This window comes from Sturnus vulgaris, chromosome 4, assembly GCF_052056855.1.
Source record: "Sturnus vulgaris isolate bStuVul1 chromosome 4, bStuVul1.hap1, whole genome shotgun sequence".
Classification (NCBI taxonomy): Eukaryota; Metazoa; Chordata; class Aves; order Passeriformes; family Sturnidae; genus Sturnus; species Sturnus vulgaris.
In genome coordinates, this window is record NC_142246.1 from 15,236,388 (window position 1) to 15,257,213 (window position 20,826).

The 20,826-nt window shown below is 40.1% G+C and overlaps 1 protein-coding gene across 16 annotated transcripts in view; it reads right to left on the reverse strand.

The window, feature by feature from the left end:
* LDB2 (LIM domain binding 2) overlaps window positions 1-20,826 on the reverse strand; it is a 363,991-nt gene that overhangs the window by 204,128 nt on the left and 139,037 nt on the right. For 6 of the 16 annotated variants that reach the window (XM_088163181.1, XM_088163179.1, XM_088163194.1 and 3 more), the window contains exon 1: window positions 9,642-9,897. In XM_088163181.1, the coding sequence (XP_088019307.1) occupies window positions 9,642-9,773 (132 nt within the window). In that variant the 5' untranslated portion in view covers window positions 9,774-9,897. Of the gene's footprint in view, window positions 1-9,641; window positions 9,999-20,826 lie in introns of those variants that run through there. The other 10 variants (XM_088163190.1, XM_088163188.1, XM_088163186.1 and 7 more) reach the window with 6 other exon arrangements.

Consider the following 20,826-nt stretch of genomic DNA (forward strand, 5'->3'; position numbering starts at 1 on the left):
ACTGCATATTTAGAAGTGCAGCCTTTGGATACAAGTATCAGTCAAGGTGCAACTCGGTTGCCTAAGGATGTTTTTTATATGGGCATTAAATACTCTTACAGCACTCTCAGAGAAGAGATGTACTTGGTGCGCTGGCATCTTGACCAATCTTTTTACTTTGCATTATTAACCCTGCCAGTGTTAGCAAGTACTGAAAAGAGTTGAGCTAGTAATTCATATAAAATAAAAAAATTTATGAATTCTACTTTGTTCTACCAAGGGTTTCTAGGAATTAGTAATAATTTATTTGAATGCACTAATTATTCGAATTTATGACATATCTTTTGCTTGTCTTTCATAACAAGCAGTGTGCTGTAATCATGTAATATTCTGCTAAGACTATATATATTGTAGTTGGTCATATATTGTGTGTTACTGTTTTTCATCCTTGACTGGATGAGCACAGATGGAGCTAGAGCTTAAAATGCCAGGAAGCTTCGAAAATTTTTACCATTTTTCTAATGTAACTGCACACTAAGCAGCGTTCTGTTCTGTGAAAAAAATTATGCACATACATCATATTTACTGACTTGTAATTTTCCCATTGCAACCAGCCATTGTTATTAATTTGCTTTACATTCATACACCAGTCAGTCCTCACTGCAAAGCAATCAGAGATTCTTCTCTGGTGTATTTAATTTCTAAGTATCGTGGTTCTATCTGGGACGTAAGCTCAAAACAGGAAACACTGCCTCTCAGCTTAGCCTGTATAAAATAAGCAAATTCTTTCAGTAATGGATAATAAATTGAAATTTGCACTCTGCAATTATTTGTAAGAATAAAACTCCATTGATCAAACATTCACAGAAAAGCATAAAGAGCACGAACATAGGCAAAGCAAATTCACTGCTAAACTCAAGTGAATTGTCACGGAAATTTTTCATGTAGTATTTGTTGCACTCAGGTAATGAACATTTACCCAGTGTGTTGGCTTTTCATGTCCCATTATTCATGCCAACACATTCATTAAAATGGGCCTATGCTATTTAACATAATCAGCAGTGTGCATAGGTGTGGCCTTCAAAGAGTTATTACCACAGTTTACAGGCATGCTGTTCATAAATACAAGCAGAACCCCAGTCAGTGCAAAACGCCAAGCTTCCCAAAAAACATATGGTAATTTTTGCTGTGTAAAATGGATAGATGCACTATATAATGCATAATTGCATCACATTATATCTGAACTTCTAATTGCTTAAAATGATACTTCAAATCACATCAACAACATTATTACCTAATTACCATAAGGGTTAACTGATACTCCAGTGATTTAGTCTAGGTGGAAGCAATAGAGCCATTGTATTGCCTTCATCCACTACTGCAAAAGCTACAGTTGCAAACACACATCTCAAATCCATATTCTGTGAATGTTTTCAACATCTTGGTATGGGGAAAAAAGGTCGAGAAACAAGTGCCAAAAGGAAGGAGGTCCCTCTTCCAACATGCTGAACAGGAATTACTTTCATTTTCTCTAAAGGAACTATTATATAGCAGTTATTTTCTTTTCACATCATTGTGATGCAAAATAGAGTAACATGGTAACATTTTTGGTACTTAAACCGGCTTCAAGAATTACAGAAGATGGTGAGTGACAATCTGAAAAAGGCAAGTTATTATCAGAATGTGAGGGAGTAAAACAGACAGTTGTAGGCCTTTCTCCACTGCCAAATGACCCATGCATGAGACTTTTGTAAACTGCCGGAATAAAACATAGCATTCTAGGTGTGAGGCATTTTATCATCCCTTTTTCCACCTATTAAAGGCTGTCCTGGTTGCAAACCTAAAGGCTAAGCAGGTGTCAGTCTGCCTTGCCCACCTCACTCTGGAGCATGTCTAGTCCACAGAAGATGGTTAGAAATGCTGGTGCTGCTGACTGCCTTCCTAAGTACGGGATGAAGTATGCTGAAGGTCCTTCAGCATAAGAAGAAATAAAATGAAAAAGTTTCACTCTATTTACTTTCCTGTTTTCTGAGCATTTTCCTCTCTTCACGTAACTATTGTATTTAAAGATTCAGAGTATTTCTTTTTGTATAATGTAGTCATTAATATCTCAGAAATCTCTTTATAACCTGCTCTAGGACAGATGGCAGTTATTTGTCTGATAAAATCTTCTGCTAATGGCTGAGGCAAAACTACACAACTGGAACAAAAATCACAATAAGGTACATAATATACATCAAATGCACAATGTGCTTAAAGTCACAATTTTCTCAATTTACTACTTTAGAAAATAACCTAATAAAAATGTAGTTAGGAAAAAAACAAATGTTTGAAAGTCCAAAAAGGAAAGTAAAAATAGTCCATTGCATATGTAATGTAAGACTGAATATATTAATACTCAAACATGGTCAGTTGTTTTTTTTTTTTCTAGGTATTTAATTTTTAAGAACAAGCAAAGTAATCTATTATTCAATCTATTCTTGAGTCTGCTTTAATTCAGGGGTTCCAAATATGATCACTTGTATACACACATAATGTTTCTTTGTCCCTTGAATGCCACAGATAAGGTCATTCATCCAGGCAATTCTTTTGGATGTTCTAATCTGCAGCTAGCAGTTGGGTAAAATGCATGGGATCTAGATTTATGTGAGTAATCTGATGTCAAAACTATACCGAGGTTAGATTTCCCCCTCCCCTTTTTAACACACATACAAATTATGCTCCTGCTCAGCTAACTAGGCTTGGCAAGCTTAGAATCAGGGAAGATGGATATCAACAGGTATTGCAGATCATGTGTGACAGATTTACAGCAATGTTCCAATTCATTAGGTGCTCCAAAGGATGCAAACTATTTGGTTTGCAGCTGACTAGGCAGTAGATCTAAGCACATTTAGAAACCTACGTAAAGCTACGGGCTTTACTGCATCAGTTCTGAGTTTGCCATTCTGCTCTGAACAAGTACCTGAATGTGAATATTGACAACAGAAAGACCTCAGGGAGAAGTTCTAGTGTGATACTTTATTTGGCTGTAGTTATCAGAGTTCTTTGTAAAGAAGTAGTCTGCTATGCTCAAGTCTCATGCTTCAACCCAAACCGTTCTATGAGTCTGTGATTCAAGTCTGTATGCTGAGGATGGGAACATCCCCTGGCCAACATGGGCATGCCTCCTTGACAATACTGTAGAAACATCAAGGTGACACCAAGACAACCTAAGTCTCATGGAGAGGACATCCTGTTGCTGTAAAATGTATGGGCTTTGCAAAGACTCTTCAGTACCAACAACTCTTGAATCCTGAAGAGGTGATAGGTTTAGAAACAGACCAAGTCCTACTTCATTTTTAGCTCTGAAAAGGTCTCATTTTTCCAGAGCAGTTGGTTTTTCACTAACCTTTTAAGGCATGAAAGTACTGGAGCTGTTTCCAGATGTATCAGCTGTTCCCATACTGAGGTCTAGTTGATTCCGTTACCTCAAAAGTACCAAGTGGTCTATTCAGCCTAGATCAATAATTTACAGGGTTTAGTTTAGTAGGGTGTAGCTGTCAACCACAATGTGATAGAAACAGTATTCTGACCATAATGTGCCTTCCCTTGGAAATCCTGACACTAACCAAACCCAGAAAGAACATATCAGGGAAAAGAAAGATGCAAGCCTAGGGGAGAAGATTTTAGCCAGGGGTTCGGGGATGCTTCTTTCACTACTAATTTTGTCTAGTAAATAAGACCATTGTAAACTGGCCAACAGGTCCTGCCCTACCACAGTCTTTTTTGGAGACTAATCATGACCCTGTTTGGGGCAACCTTGTTCCTGCCACCATGACCCCTCTAAGGCATCAAGTAGCCCAGCAACAACTTCTGGAAAAGAGCATCTGGCAAAAGTGGGGATCTATCCTGACCTGTTTACACAGAACAGTGCAGGAAAGAAGGCTCTTCTTGTGGAGGAAACAACTGAACAATGAAATGCATGTTTATGGTAGATGTGCAACTTCTGGCAAAGCGATGCAAAAAAATACTATTTGAACTAAGAAGTCTAGCTAAAAAATACTGCAAAGAGTTTAGCAGTCTTACCCCTTTTTAAACAAAGTGCATACTCCTTTTTAAACAAAGTGCATACACCAAACCCAAATTATTTTCTTTCTTATCTGATCTTGCAATCCTACAGCAGGCGAAACTCCAGCTAAAATAAGAGCACAGGACTGGCTCCTTGTTATGATCTCTATTTTGTTCTTTCTCACTAACCAACAGCTTCTATTTTTGAGACTGGATCTGAATAGTAAATCTTGCTTACATCAGGGAAAGACGAAGTTTAAGGGTTTTTCTAAGTGGATTTATGTCTTAAAGAGTAAAGCAAAAAAAGAAGAGTTGAAAAGATTTCTTTATAGAAAATGATCTAGGAAGCATCAGTGTGATTGCAGGAAAGACCCATTCTTACACTTTTTGCAGTGACTCTTTTCTCCACCCTCACCAACCCCTACCCCCAAATGCAGCATGCATGCAGTTTCCATTCTATTATATGACTTTTTTGGGAGGGAGGGTGGGCATAAGCAGCAAGATATCCTTGATCGTAAGTTAAGGATCAACATGTAAAGGAAGTGGAGTCTTTTTTTTTCCCCTGGCCTCATAAGAATTGTTAGTTTGCAACAATTTTAATTGAAAGCAGCTGCAACTGAATTTTTAAATGGATAAAAAAAAAGTATGAAATAAAAGAAAATAGGTAAAAAGAGCCTTGAATCCATTCCGAAGTCAGTGTCTGCCTAAAGGCATTCAAGGGTTTTCTTTTAACACTGACCTTTCAGTTTCAGCAAAGCACGGTTCATAAATAGTCTCAAAATACTTTATTCATGTTCCTAGAATTGCTAAGTATTAGTGTATTTGTGGGTGAAATAATATTTCCTCAAAATTACTTTGAGACAGAAGTTTATGTGTTTTCCCCTCAACAAAACAAACTCATTGGATAAACTCAGACTTATGTACACAATATGAGAGATCTGTTTGCCATACCAAGTTGCTAGGCGAACAAATGTGATGTCACAACATAGATTTTTATGACTAATCTATTAAAAATGCATCAGGAAGAAGAAGATTATTTCATCAGATAGCAATGTGAGGAAGAAAAATAAGAGACTTCCATTAAACTGCAGAAAATTTGTTTTGCTTTGATTTGCTTTAAATATTTGGTTGCGTATGAATATCTGTGTAAGCTTCCAGTTCATTTAGCAGCTTTTAAATAATCATAACACCCTCCTTTATTTTCCTTTTAATTTTCTTTATATATTTTTCCATCATGAAATCTTTGTGAAATTCACTATACAGTTTAATAGGAGTGTGATATCATTTGATTAAGCTGATTGTCTTTAAAACAAATATGCTACTAATCAAGATCTCTAGTCACCCTTAAAACACTGCTCTCTTAGCCAGAGGGTAAGCTGTGTTTTGCATCCAGTGGTGATGTAAGGCATAATCTCTTGTAGTGACAGAGAGAGATACAGGTGAATTTAATGTATTGTGATAAACAAAAGTTCTAACAATACAGGGTACTAAATAAAGAAGTGAAAGGCTTGATACATTTCTTTGATTACTGACAATAAAGCAACGCCTCAAAGTTTAAACTGTCAGCAATTTCAAGTGATCTATTCACAGCACACTGTAATGTTACCGAATAATTATATACAAGATATAATCACCTTTTTTCTTTTAAGTGTAAGCAATTTCAAATGATTAAAAATTAGAACAGAAAAGGATTTACAACATCAAAGAGGAAAAGAGGTGCCTTTTTAAACATCAAGTTTTACAAAAAACAGAGACATTTACCTATGTTGTGTATTGCTACCTTAGAACTTCAGAAACTGCTGATTATGCCACAACAGGATTCCTTTCTTGAAATGTTAGACTAACACAGATATAAAAATATTAAGATAAACTGAGTATGAGTGAATGGGAATGAAATGCTGAAAACCACACACAGAGCAAGGAAACAGCTGCATTTTGTTTAACCAGAAGTTAATCAACTATGAGAGAAGTAAGCAAGATTTATCTTTATATCTGCCAGAGATTATTAAACATTTAAATATTCATTTTATTTCTTTAAATAGGGATTGTTGATGCATTACGAAATGGCACTGGAAGCTCCTCAAGTGTTATTAAGAAAGCATGTATTAATTTAGAAAAAAGTATTACCACATTAGATTTCTTTGAACAACTTTTAAGGAAGGTACGGTTTTCCTGCACACTGTTTAGTAACTCAGACTCTCTAATTTACTTTAGATCACATAAGAATTAGCTAGGTGGTGGACTTTTGCCAGTACTGACATCATAAAACCACCCCCTGCCTGGGTGTGATTGGAATTCTTTGCCTAAGACTGACCCTGAATTTAAAAAGGCAGTTGTAGGTTCTGTCTGAGGAGCCCATAAAGTTATAAGAAGTTTGGAGAGCAAAGGTTTGCACATCTAGCACAGGCTAAAGCTGCTAATTCTTTACTTTCATGACTTCCATTTCTTCCTAAAGAAAACAAGAACAACAAAGATAGCTATGCTGCATCTAAATGACCTTTCTTTATCACTCTGTACTTTGTCTGCTTAATACACTGAGCACATCCTTCATACTGACTGTTATTCCCTTCCATCCAATGCTGACAAAAACTGGATTGGAAGCAGTGGATTTCTCAGGAACAGTCCCCAAGCCTTGAGCCATTTTGAGGACACTTCTACCTCCCCCAACATACCATCATCTCTGATGCTGGGAGAGCAGGAGTAGGAATGGCATTTACTGGTGGATTCCCCACTGGTGCTTCTACCCACTCATTGCTTTTTTTTTTTTTTATTTTTTTTTTTTAATAATTTCTCACCTATATGTAAGCTTTGGACAACTACAACAAGAATGGAAAGGAGAAAACAGATAGACATGACATACAGATACTCCTTCCATAGGCTCTCCATCCATCCTCTGTACAACTTTATTAAATTATGTATGTTTTGCTCTGCCTTGGAACTTCCACCTCTGCAAGAGAAGGTAGAGAATCTGGCTCTACAGGGTTATTAAGAACACTTTTATTTTTTTATGAAACCTGAAAAATCCCAAAGGCTTTCCATGGATATATATTTGGGATAACGGCTGTAGTTTCCCATTTTTTTAAGGCATCCTCATTTGCCACAGTCTCTCTGCAAAAGTTGGGTCCACGTGGAATCTGCCGGCTTACTACCCCCAGTCTTTTGGAGAGTTTCTTTGTAATTCCTTTCGCCTTAAGCTGCTTTGCCTGTGCTCACCTACCCCCTGGGGCTCTCAGAGCACAAGCAGCCTCCTTCAGAGACCAGTGCCTACATTATTCCAAAGACTGCCTGAAGAGAAACGTTCATGCAGCAAGCCTCTATCACCCAGAGCACAAGCACATTCCTTTCATGACATGCAGGACTCTGGATTCAAAAAATTCAGAGCTAGTTATACATGCTCCAGAAGCCTCCACCTACCAATCCCAAACATGCTTGGAGGTGCAAAAAGTAATTAGAAACTTCCACTTCTGACCTGCCCAAGAAGCCAGCATTATTCTTTACAGACTGCCCACACCTAGCTGCTCTAGTGTCCCAGGAAACTAGTTTAATATTTTTTGTTTATTATGTAGATGTTTTACTTGGAGGATGAATGAGATGAACTGAAGTCAGATAAAAAACACATTTCGATGCACAACAATGCTTACAGTACAGAGCTCATAAACTAAAAAAACAGAGAATCAGAATGTAAACAGTGAACAGTCACAAAGCAAAAGAATTTTTATCCTGAGCAAATAAAAGAAATTCTGGAGCATAAGGCCTTCATTAACTAAATACTGTCTGTCAAAGTAAAATGCTGCTGAAACCTAGCAAGGCACTCCTAGCAAGAAAGAGTGGGTTATTGCTCTTTGCCCACAACAATCCATCTGAATTTGCGCAGCAAGGATTGCAATTAAAGGTGCTGCACCTCAGCAACGAAGGAGGGGAAAGCTGTTTCACAAGTCCCTCAAAAACTTTTCTAGTGTAACATCTGTGAAGGAGCTACAATCAGGAACTGGACAAGTATTAAAAGTACCACTAAAACAAAATGTAAAAAAGGCTAAGTTAGCACTTACAGCTTTTAGAGCCAGTTGTATATAAAGCCCTGAAGAAATCACTCAGTGATACATATGTGCTTTTCTCACTTGAAAAAGTCTATAAATTATGACACGAATATGTACAGGAATGCAAGGAACAGAGTTGAAAGACACTAACAAACAAGCAGCAGCAAACAACCCCTCCAAACCCCCTCATTCTAAATGGCAGCAACCCTCTGCAGCCAACAACTTGGGGCAAAACTGACAAACACTTGCCATGATTTTGGGAGCAAAGAGCTGCTTCGAGTTTTTAGCCGGCATAAAGTGTATTACCAATTACTCCTAAGCAAGGTTTTAAGCCTGGCAGTGGTAACAGTGATAGAAAAGCAGTTACCCCGTGGCGGTACCCAATCAGAAAGCAGGTCACATCTCGTTAGCTGTATCATATACATTAAACGTCACAGATTCTCTATGGCTTAGCTGACAATTCAGGCATGTGTGTTTTATTTTATGATAACCTCCTGTTATCTTAAAGAATCACAATACAACAAACAGATCAACCTGAGATCCTTCATCATGCTGCGTGTCATAAACCTGGCAGATATTTGCCACTACATAAAGCCGTTTACTACAAAAGATTCATACTTTAAAAAAGTCTTTTCAGGGCACCACTAATAAACTACTATGAAAAATTGCAGCACCAAGAATGTTTGCTGCACAAACACAGACACATGGAGAGAAATGCAGCCTGATTCACTTTCACTTCAGCATACTTGAAAAGTGTGCTTTACTTTACCACATAAATAACAATATGCAGCCCCTAGTATTTCTTTCTTTTTTTTTTTTTTTTTTTTTTTTTTTTTTTTTTTTAGTGACAAAAGCATTTCCCCATCCCTTTCTGTATATTCTCTTCAGTGGCTGATCTGGATTTCGAAGCCAGGGTGTACAAACCACTAGCACATTTTACAAAGCATAACCAGCAGTGAATGTAGTTTACATTGCTGGGTACTTTTGACAGCTATATGATAAAGTAGTGAACTGACCATCTCTCTTGCTAAAAGCAATAGCATTCTAAATGTAAACACAAATTTCTCCTGTCGGTTGTCCCAAACATGTGTTCTTTAAGAGTAGCCATGGAATAAGTTTTTAAAACTCCGCTCCTCTTTTCAGTTATCATCCATTTTTCATTTTAATGAGTTTACAGAACAAAACCAAAGAAATGTTCGTCTCTCCCCCCTAAACCTGCAACATTCCAGAATTAATTTTGTGCAAAAGCCGAAGAAATACTTTGCAATATTATAGCTGCAAATGCCAGCAGGACAGATCCTGAGCAAACAACACACTAAGGCAAAGAAATTTCCTGAGACCAGCGTTATAATCAATCCTGAAGTGCTGTACTGTAATTTCACGATTTCAGCCTAAGCTGGTATCTCCTCAAAGAGTTGCTCTGCGTGGAAACATAATGAGGGATTACCCAATTAAACTACTAAATTAATTAGGGTTCATGCCTGCATATACTGTACTGTCTAGTGGGACGCTTCAGCTGGAATTCGGGCTGAAACCTACCACGGTCCATGCACAGGAAAACAAGGCTGGGGGACTTACCTCCGTCCGCGACTGCAGCCTCTTGTTCATTTCATATATTCGGTACTCTGGTTGCACCATGTATGGTGTGTGTCTCCTATAAAATGGGCCAAAAGGAGAAGAATAGAAAGGGTCATGTGGTGTGCTGGACATCTTGCCTGCTTGCAGAGATTCAAGCTACACAGAGTATCATCAACATCCATACAGAGCACATGGGCTGTGTGTTCTTCACAGTACAAAGTAGCGGCGCGCACACACACACACACATCCAGGCTGCACGCACTGGCTGGGGACTGCTGTGGGAGCCCGCTCCGGCGGAGACGGGCGGGGGGTGGGGGGAGCGGGAGCGCACAGGCTCCACACACGGAGAGGGAGGCTGGATAGCTTCAGGCACCGCCGCTCGGTTTTAAAGCAGCAGTTTCTGGAGGGGTCATTTCCTGTCCGCGCTGCCGACTAGTTCAGAAATGCCATCCCCCCCCTTCTCCCCGCCTGGCAGAGGTGCGGGTTGGGGTTCGCTGTCCCCCCGCAGGCCCCCGCCGGAGCCGCGGCGGGCTCGTTAGCATATAGGTGGTTTAAAAGCTGCCTGAGCCAATCACCCCGCGGGTAATGTCAGAAATGTGATTACTACAAAATACATAAACACAGGCCACGGCCATCCCGCCGCGGGCAGCCGGCGCTTCCCCCGCGCCCGACGGCTCCCGCAGCGCCCGCTGCCCGCCCGGGGCGGCCTCTGCGCGCTGCCCGGGCCGGGGGGGCCGCGCCCGGGGCACGGCACGGACCGCGGCCGGCACAAAGAAATAACCCCGCACGCCACACTTCACACAATGGAGAGCGCTCGGGTGCCAGCCGCAGAAACCTCCCGGAAAATGGGAAAGCACAAAGGGGCGGGTGGCAGAGCGGGACCCCCGGACAAGCACTGGCAGTGCCCTGCGGCGGGGGTCAGCCCTGCACAAATGGGTCATTTTAGACGCCGCTGTCCGGCGGAAAGGCTTCGGCAGCTAGATGGGAGACTGCTCCCAGCTTTTAGGATCATTGCTGGGCATAAATCCAGCAACGGTTAGAGAGCGTTGCCAGTGAATATCTAACATTGGGAAGGGGGTCCCGAGGGAGAAGGGCAGGGCAAGGGGAGGAGATCACCCCTTGGAGGTGAGGGATGAACTTTATCTGTTGAATCATACTTGCAGGAAAGTGCTGGGAGCGGACACCACGTGAACGAAAAGTCCTCAAAATATACCATAAACAAAATGGGTTCATGTGCTCAATGGGAAGTGCAAGGTCTAGGAGGAGAGTCTTCAAATTACCTGTACAAAAAAGTCCTCGAAGCACAGACTGTCCTCATACACAGCTGTAAAGTATCAGGCATTATTTACAGTACTGGATAAATGTAAAAACAACAATAAACAGCGCTGAATTAATCTCTCATGTAAATTCATTCAAGCAAATGGAACCACTCTAGGAACAGATTTAGTTAACTAATATGATTAAGAGAATAACAATGAGCTGCAGCCACAACTGTTCTCAGTCGGAGCGCTCTGCATGAACGCTGCGGGATCGCCCATTTCACAGATGGGGAAATCAAGGCACGCGCCATTACTTTTTCTAAATTTTTGTAATAATCCCGAAAAATATTTGAGCATGATATGGCTTTACCCACTGTCAAAAATTTAATTCAAACCTGACCGAATGTAGGAATATTTTAAGACATATTTGAAAAATTCTAGTTTTCACTAGCATTTGGCTAGTTCTGGAAAGTTTGACCTCTCTTTTCAGAATAAAATATGAAATTTTCATGCTTTGTTTTCTACTGACCACTGATCGGAATCATAATTTATCTTTCCCCTACTGGTAGTTGTTTAGCAAAACTATTTCTGAATGTTCTTATGGAATAACAGTTTCCATAAGAAGTGACGTATTGAGCTGTTTTTATAGACTTCCCACAGCTTCTGTTACTAAACACAGAGACAACAGATAATACATGAGGAATATCACTTCTCTCTTTAAGAGCACCCCAGCTATGCAGCAAGACTACACTGCCACTCCAGTACCATTACTGGAGGTGCTGAGTTTAATAAATAGTGTTGTAACTTTGGCTCAGTAGTGCTGCAGTGACTGTGACAATGGTCTGCCAGGGTTTGCTGACCCCATGAAAAGCCTGTAACATAACTTTCACACCTAGGAGAAAACTTCCCTGCATCTACCTTGTACTCTAAAAGATCCCAACAAGGCTACCTTAAAACCTGAAACCAAAATGACCAGAAAAAAATACAGTTACAGCACTAATAAACACATTTATAACCAAAGTACAACATACTTTTAAAAATATATTAAAAAAACCCCAACCAGAAATCTACCAAGTTATGGATTTTACCTTCTTTGCAAAGCAAATTCAAAATACATTTGTCCAAGAAAGGACACGGCTTTCTGTAATTAAAATGGTGGCATTTTGCATAGCTTGTAAGCTTTTCCTGTTTTAAGGACTTTTTGATTAAGCTAAAATTCACTGCTCCACTGAAGTTAAACATGGCAATTATATTAGTATTTTTATTTTGGCTGAGGTGGGGAGAAAGGAAGGGGCCGTAGGATTTGCTTTCATGAGTAGGAATTCCAGATACTCCCATCAACCCCCTTATAGCTTCTGTGTATGGGTCTAGCACAAAGCAAAAATATGCAGTGATATTTTAATAATTCCCATTGATTAACTGGCAAATTATCCCACACCTACAGCCCACCAGCAAGAACCAAGTCCCAGGGTAGGAGCCTGCTAATTACAGGCTCCAGCAGCTCTTCCAGTTGCCTGTTATCATCTAGGCTGGTGTGATGTGCAGAACAGTAAAACAGAAGGCAGAATCAAAGGAACATAAAGTTACAGGGATCCTGACAGTGTCATCTCGATTCCCACTTGGATCTGCTGCCTTTTAAGTTTTGTGTGTGCTCTAGGGGTGTGGGTTAGGGGGCATGCAGCCAGCCCCATTGCCTGGGCTGCTCCAAACCCCCTGCACCATTCGCATCAAGCTGCTACCCAAAGTGACCCAGGGGTCGAAGGCAAATATATGACTCAAGATTTAAGGTAGTCAATAAATTCCTTAATCTGGAAAACAAGCTTGATGTGAGCAGAGGAAAAAAAAGAACTGGAGGAAAACAAAGAGGAAGAGGCTAGTCTTCCCAAATCTGAAAATGAGTCTATTCCTGTGCCTGTGCATATGCATGGCTACCAACAGATGAGGAAACTGTGTGCAGAGTTGTCTTTCAGTGTGTGCATGCACATGCAAATCCTGCTGCACCCCAAAGTAGTGAGACTTACACCAGCACCTAGAGGCCAGAAAGGAAGTACTGGGACATGTCTTTGGTTCCTCAGTCCCCAAACCTGCACACTGCACTGGATGTGTGCAACCTGACCCTGTCTGGATGCTGCACATGAACACGAAACAAGGCACAAGAGCAGAGAGGGGCCAGGACACAGGCTTGTGATTCCCAGCTGGATGGAAGTGTGCCATTGGACCTTACCAGCAGACACAGAGCCACGTTTTGTGTCTCTCTGGCGAGGCACTAACCACCACAGAGCCCCTCGACACCCCAAAGGAGGGCTGGGATAATCTGGCCGCTGTCTGGGTGCTGGATTGCCCTCTCCTGGGCTGAAACAGAAGGACCCACGCGAGTCAAGGACTCGCACTCAGACAGCTCTGGAGGACAATTTCCCTTCATTTCAGGGGAAAGCATGGGTCTGGTGGAGCAGATGAGTGCATGTCCTCTGCCTCTGCACCCACTTGTGTGATACCTGTAGCATCTCTGAGTAGCCAAGTTGCACTATGGTGGAAGGACCAAAAACCAACAGCAGAAACTTGCAAGACAAAAGCAGGGAGCAAGAAAGGACAAACCAGAGCAGTTTGTTCATCTGTCCATGCTGGAGCTCCTGGCACAGGGGGTCCCACATAGCTTGCACTGGGAAGGCTCCAGTGCTGCCGTGGACAGCCCTGTCACACAGCCCTGCCAAAAGCACCACGTGTGCCCAGGCACAGCCCTCGCTCTGCCAGGCTGACAGGAGAAGCAGCTCTGAAGGCTGCTCTATTTTTAATAGCTGCTTAGTAATAATAATAATAATGTAGAAAAGCGATACAGCTGAAAATAGGTGTAATTGCTGTATTTATCCCTAGTATGTGTTGACTGTTCAGTCTCTGTCAGGAATCAGGTTTACAAGGATACATTTAAGGTAGCTTGTAGCTGTTGAAAGACAATAAAGGAGAGACTGATTTTTAAGACACATAGCATATGAAGAGATAAAAACTACAAGTACTTGAATAGTGAGAATGGTCAAGTAAGTAGGATTTTTTTTCAAAAAACTAATAACACTACGTTTTCAAACTATCCTTTGTTTATACAAAAGCCAAATAGCACTCAAGACTTCTGCTGGAGTGGCCTTAGGTAAAAGAACAAAACTGTTTTCCTGTGGATGCTCAAGAATGACTAAATGAAATATGCTTATCAAAAGCTGGGATGCACAATGAAGAATTACCAGCAATACCCGACCATCTGTAACATATACTCAACTGCAGAGCTCAAACACAGATTTTGACAGGCTTCAGGTTACTTCCATTCATTTCTACAGCTATAGAATAGAGTGTACCAGATGCTTGCAATTTATAGCAAAACTAGAAGCTGTAATTTGTTTGCATTAAATATTAGTACATTGAAATAAAAATATATTCCAGAAAACAGTGCCCTTTCACAGATAATTTGTGGACAGGAAACCAAATAAATCTGTTCAATCCATTGTTAAAAAATTGACTGAGCTCAGTGTACACTTCCAGACTTTTTGCATGTAGATTACCTTTTATTTTTGTTGTGATAATTTTCATTTTCTGTCATTAATGAGTGACATTACTGTCTTTATCAGAAGTGTTTTTAAAACTTCATAAGTGGGACCCACCAAAACTACTGTGTTTCAGATTTTGTAGTGTGGCAAGAAGGGTTCACATCTTTTAAATGCTTCAGGCTTTTTGCAGACTGAAGCCTATCTTGCATAAATTACATATAATTATAATTCAATATAAACGAAAATTCTAAGAACTGTCTTCCCCTATTTAATCCTAGTAAATGAGAGTTACAGCTCCAGCACTCACTAGTGATGCTAGAAGTACTTCTAAATTGATGATAACACAGAAGGAATTTTGAATATTTTTGAGTTCTTCGAGTGTACACAACGTCTTTGTCCTCAATCAAAATGGATATTTAACTTTGTCTGGAAACTTCATGAATGCTCAGCAGAAAGCAGTCTTTGAGGAGCCTGCCCATGCCTGACTGAGCAGTCTGTCTGCTTTACTCATCCAGTACCTGCACAGTACCTGAAGGAGACAGAGCAGGGGAAGTAAACATGGAACAAACTTGAAGTGGTGAAAACCTTACCTTGATGTTACATTGATTGGCTTCTAAGCCCACCAAGATATAGCAGATAAACTGACTTACCTTCTCTCTGATTAAGCTGTGGTAAGCCAGTATTTTAAAACACACAGTGCTGTGTGTTTTAAGTGTCCTCCCTTTGTGCCATTGCAGAGGGATACTGGTCTGTAGGATCTCCCAGCTGCAGTCCAGTTCCTTGCTCACAAAAGACTCTTGCTTTAAGCCTAAGTGCCTTCATTTTGCTCCTCAGCACGCTGTCAGTGCAGCACCTGAGTGGACAGTGGACTTGGGCAGCCTCCACCTACCCTGCATCACACCTGGGCACTGTAACTTAAAAATACCTTGTGACCATGTGAGGGGGACTACTGTTAGGGGAAATAGGTGCTGGGAAGAAAGGATGAGGTGGTATATTCAGCCCTTGACCTCCAGGGCAGCTTCTCTGGGCTGCAATAGCTTCAGGAGACCAAGGAGACCATCTGTTCATTGACAGCATGTTCCAGACTAGTAAAACAGCAAAGAGATTTAATATACCTTGGTTTTGTTGAATCTCCATGAAGGCACCATGAAGGCACCATTAAGGCTGCTTTCGAGAATCCAGCAGCTTCAAGAACACTTATGTCTTGTTTTGTTCCATCTCCCAATTTCCTTCATATTGCTCATACCTGCCCAAAGTCCCATTTGGAGCAGAATTCTTTTTCATTAATCATACCTGCCTTGGTAACTTCCCACCCTACATATTGGGTTTCCCCTCCTCCACCCTCTGCATGGGGCTACTTTCTGCTGGTGGATTATCACTGGAGACTGATGCTGGGAAGGGCTGTTTGGAGCAACTGAGATTCTCCACTCAAAGTGCTCAGCAAGTTTTGCTGGGTGTGTTTTCCCTGAAGAAAGTATGAAGAAGTGATGCTGAGGATGGTGAATCTAGAGCAGTCAAACAGGGGAAAGAAAGGGATGAAATTCCTGTAATTTGCCTTTTGCAGCCATCTCCCAGTGGCTGAGGAAGAAAACAGCCTTCAGCAGCAGAGAAGACAGTGCTGCGGTTTATAGCATTGGCAGACAGCCAAAAAAAATCTCCAAAGAAGTGGTGGGGGAGGCTACAGGAGCAGACTATGGTCTGGCAGACTGACCCTCCAGCAAAAAATCAGACAGGTCAGGAGAGAGGAAAGGGCCTGAAGCATCTGAACCCCTTTCTGATATACTAGTTTCTCTTACAGACAAGCTAAATATGAATTAAATGCAGGTGGCACAGTCACTCAGCTTTAATATATTAGGCAATGTTTTATTTCAAATTTCTTTAGTCTCAGTCCAAAGCAAGAATCATTATAAGTACTCCTCAATATAGTAAGAAATAAACAACACTAGGCTTCAACACACTCTTTAAGCAACCCTTCCTCCCTAACCTGGGTCTTAGAAAAGATATATGAATATGAAAAAGAGATTCTCGTTTTGGCTGATTCACCTGAGATATTCATTTTGGCTGGCTTTTCCTACCTGGAACAGCTTAGTATTCCTTCTACATAACCAACTCCACCATACTGATTACCTGTTACACACCTCACCCACTGCTCAACTTTCAGCATATTTCAATTAGTTGAAAGATTACTTTTTAAAGGACTCAACTGGGAGCACTCAGCTTTGGAGGCATTTCAGTTGAGTGCTAATTAGCAACTAGCTGACTGTCAACTTTTCTTCTTCGAAGAAAGGGTAGGGTTGGTGATTCCCTTCTGAATTACCTGGCAATCAAATACATGTTGAAATTTATTCATTAACGTATAATAATCATCCCTAGCTTATTTGGCAATTTTCACCTTCAAAGCACTTTATAAACATTCATAGAGACACTGTGGTGATTAGCACTATGACAAAACTGTGGAACCTCCTGCACATAGGTCTCTGTTCCTATTTTGCAGGTATGGAAGGTAAGGGAGGGGTGAATGACCGAAGAAGTCAATGGCAGAAATGTGGTTATACCTCAGGAAACTATGACTTAAGGATTTGCGTTTGGATCTTGCACAGCAGAGATATACATATTAAGCAGAACAAGTCAGGGATGGACAGGAGAACTGGTGTGGAAGAGAATGATGCATGGAGAAATTCTGTGCCTGGCACCAAGGTGGGATTAATTTAAGAGCAAGCTGGAACTTGTAACTTAATATCTTTACCATGTAACTGAAACAAGGTCGCACCAAATCCTGGACTGCATTCACCATGTTGTTTTGAATCAATAGCTATGCCTTACTACAAAACAGTGCCACTCTGTTTTATTTATTCCGTTATTTTAACATGAAGTCCCAACCAATTGCATAAAGAAATGTGTATTTTAAAAATATTATTTACTACACAGATTTTATTTTAATTTAGTCTTTTATTTTATGTTTATAATTCATACTCCAGTTTTTGTAAAGATTTGGTCATAAGCATTTTGATCTTAATTTGATCTTAGACCTTTGCACTTGCAAAACACAAGCCAAAACTTGCCAGGAGATGAAAGCATGCAGGATAAGATCCATTTTGATTCTGGATATCACTGTTTCAGGTACTGTTTTCACTGCTTCAGACTGTACGCTCAATACATGAAAAATGCAATCAGTTACCTGTATGCATATTTTGTAGATGCAACGTATTTTTTTTAATTTGGCCTTTAAAATTTAAGTATATCTTATCATTTTAAATTTGATAATTTGAAATGTTACCATGCTCTGCAGTGCTTGAATTTTGCCAAGGCCTTGTACAGCCACATAAATGTGAGTGAAATAACCAGGAGTTTTGCTTGGAAAATCTGATTATGCTGCAAGAGCAAAATGTTCCAGCTCATGAGGACGAAAGACTGGCTGTGCCTCTCCTTTAAGTGAATAATGAGTTTGCACAGAAAAATAGAGTCTAAGGAAAACATACACTGAATACATCTTTATCTCCTCTATCTCATAGATTCTGTTCTTCTGACATCTCATACCTTCCAGGTATGCTACTCAGTGACCTATATCCAAACAATGACCAAAAAAAAAGATCATGTATCTAACTCAGTATTTAAAACACACCAGATGCATTTTAAACAAGTCTGGCATGCACATACTGCAGAAGCATGGAAAGATGCTGACATCTCTGGAGAAGCTGCAGATCTGAGCTCCCTGTGACTGGAAGCTTGGCCCACATCAGGAGCTACTGTCTCTCATGGAGACAGAACACCACCAACCAGCTGCTCAGTGGCAGAGCTGCATCTCCCAGCTTCAACTCTCATTGCTAGCTTTGATTTCTGATTCTAAGAGTGCATTCTGCTCTCTGCTGTCTTCCAGCATCATCCCATTGCATGTATTCTGCAGCCATGCATGGTGCATTTTATAGTGGTGTACTAGAACCCCACACTTTTAACAAAAACACAATGTTTTGTGCATGAAGTACAACAGCTTGTGGAATTCTGGTACATTTGCCCATATCTCTTTGCTTGTGGAGTTTGAAGTTTGAAAGTTGTTGATTAGAAAGCTTTGTTTCTAATTAGACAAACAGAAAAAACCTTTATTTTTGCTTGATGCCCAGGGAACTAGCACAACACTCTGTAGCATGCCTTCTTCAGGGCAAGTATCCTAGTAAACGTTGCCTTGATTTCAACATCTGGTTCACATTAAATAAAACTACAGATGTGAATTCAATAAAGATAGAAATTTTGGGGAGAAGATAAAAAGCTTTAAATTAACCAGGAAGACATTTGTGTTAATTTGCAAAAGCCAAAAAAGCAAGTACAATTATCACAGGACCTGCATGTCTTAGCTAGAAAGTGTAGCACAACAATGCCCATTATTTTAAAAGCAACTCAACATGATATGAAATTCTGGACTAAATTCAGGCATTAAGATTCTAGGTCACAATATTCTCGTTTTTTGCATTTTTGAACTGGTAATGTTAAGATTTGAGGAGAAGAATAAATGCAAGTGTGTGAGAAGGGACATTTAGTCAGCTAAAAATTATGAACATAACGAGGACAATTACAGGGCTGTTTTACATTAACAACATGAGCACTGAAAATTTTCTATCTTCGTACAACCTTTATATTTCATGTATATACATACATTATAATCACACCCTACTTAGTAATAGGCATTGCATAGAGATCAAAACAAAGGAGGTGTTCACACACCTGGAGTTAGGTCTACACTGAAATATGCCATTGAAAAAACCCAAACATTTAAACTATTGCACATTTTTATGAACAGTTTCGATTTTCTGAATTTCTTTGCATTATGGGCCAGACCAAAGTGTTGGCCAGACATAGCTAAGCTCACATAGGGTTTCTTAGTGAAGTAATAAAAAGAACAGTGGGATGAGAGAGTCAGGATGAGCATGTGACCAGTGTGTGTAGTCAAGTTCATGGAAGGATATATCCATGAGTTGTGTCCTTGCTGCTACTGTTCTCTTTGCATGGTAGATGGCAGGTTGTTTGTATATGATCTTCAGTCACACTTCCATTTGGTGGCTCAGAATTCTCTATAGTTTTAGGGAGCACATCTGATGGCAAATAAGTCAAAGTTTTTTTTAAGTATTCCATACTTAAACTTCATTTTTATTAACTTGTACAGAGGAGATATTTTAAAATAAAGTTCCATTGTTGAAAACTTGTCCAGACTAATTTTAGCTGCTTTTACCTCATTCACTCTTCCCAGGTCTTAGTTGTAAATACATGTGCTGTGGTACAATTTTAAGCCTTTGACCCTTTTGAAATTCTAAAATTCAAATTCAAATTTATGTCCTTGATTCAAAACAATCAAATTGAGTTACTGGGAAAACCTTTAGGGAAAAAGCAGGCTTTTATGAAGACAGGGATTACACTTGTCATAGTCTCAGTGAGGCAATGAGGCTGTAATATAAAAAGGAGAGACCCTTCCACCTCATCTTCCAGAATTTTTATTTACATGTATTTCGGGTTGTCATCTATCTCTCACAACCATTCTTCAAAGAGTCTGCTCATCATGATAAAAGAGTTAAGAGGTGAGACTGAGATGGGAGACTGGAATAGTGAGCAGGGTACGATGGTGCTACATGAAGTTTAACAACCTAAAATTTAAGTTAATGGTGTTTCTTGTGAGAAACTGGGAGCATATATCATGCATAAAGCTTGACATAATTCATTGCTAATTTCAGAATGGGATTTCTGCAGACATATTTTGTGCAAATCCTACACATACCATAAGAGCATGGGATCAGTGGAATCTGGTGGTGTGTATCAAAGCAGACACACTCTTCAGTGTGTTTGTGACACTGATTGCCCAGCTGTTCAAACTGATGTCTCTAAAGTCACACATTCAGTTCATGAGGCTAGGTCTTATTCTGCTGGCAGTGAGGTAAAGGGGCAGGCAGCACATCCCGTTGTTCTCCCAACACCCAGTCAGAGCATCACTGCAAGGCTCACTCATGGGATCCTATCTGTGATGTAGACATAATCCTCATCATACATTGGTTAATAATTATTCAGCAATGGACCACAGCGAGGGACAGGCTATTTCAAAAAGGCTGGAAAGTATAGTTCAGTTCAGCCAAAGGCATAGATACAAAAATGCGTATTTTGATAAATCCTAATAAAGCTTCTTCTTCATCACCATCATCATCCTGTGCTGGGTGGAGCATCATCATTCTCCCCATACAAACTCAACTTTTTATTTTTCATCTATTCTGTTTAATTCCCAATTTTCATTTCCCTCTAATAGTCCATTCCTTACAACTTATCCTGAACCAGAATACTTCTATTTCCCCTTTAATTTCAGATATTTCTGAAACACCTACTAACTCTTCCCCTGCCACTGTTTTTAGACCTCTCCTCCTA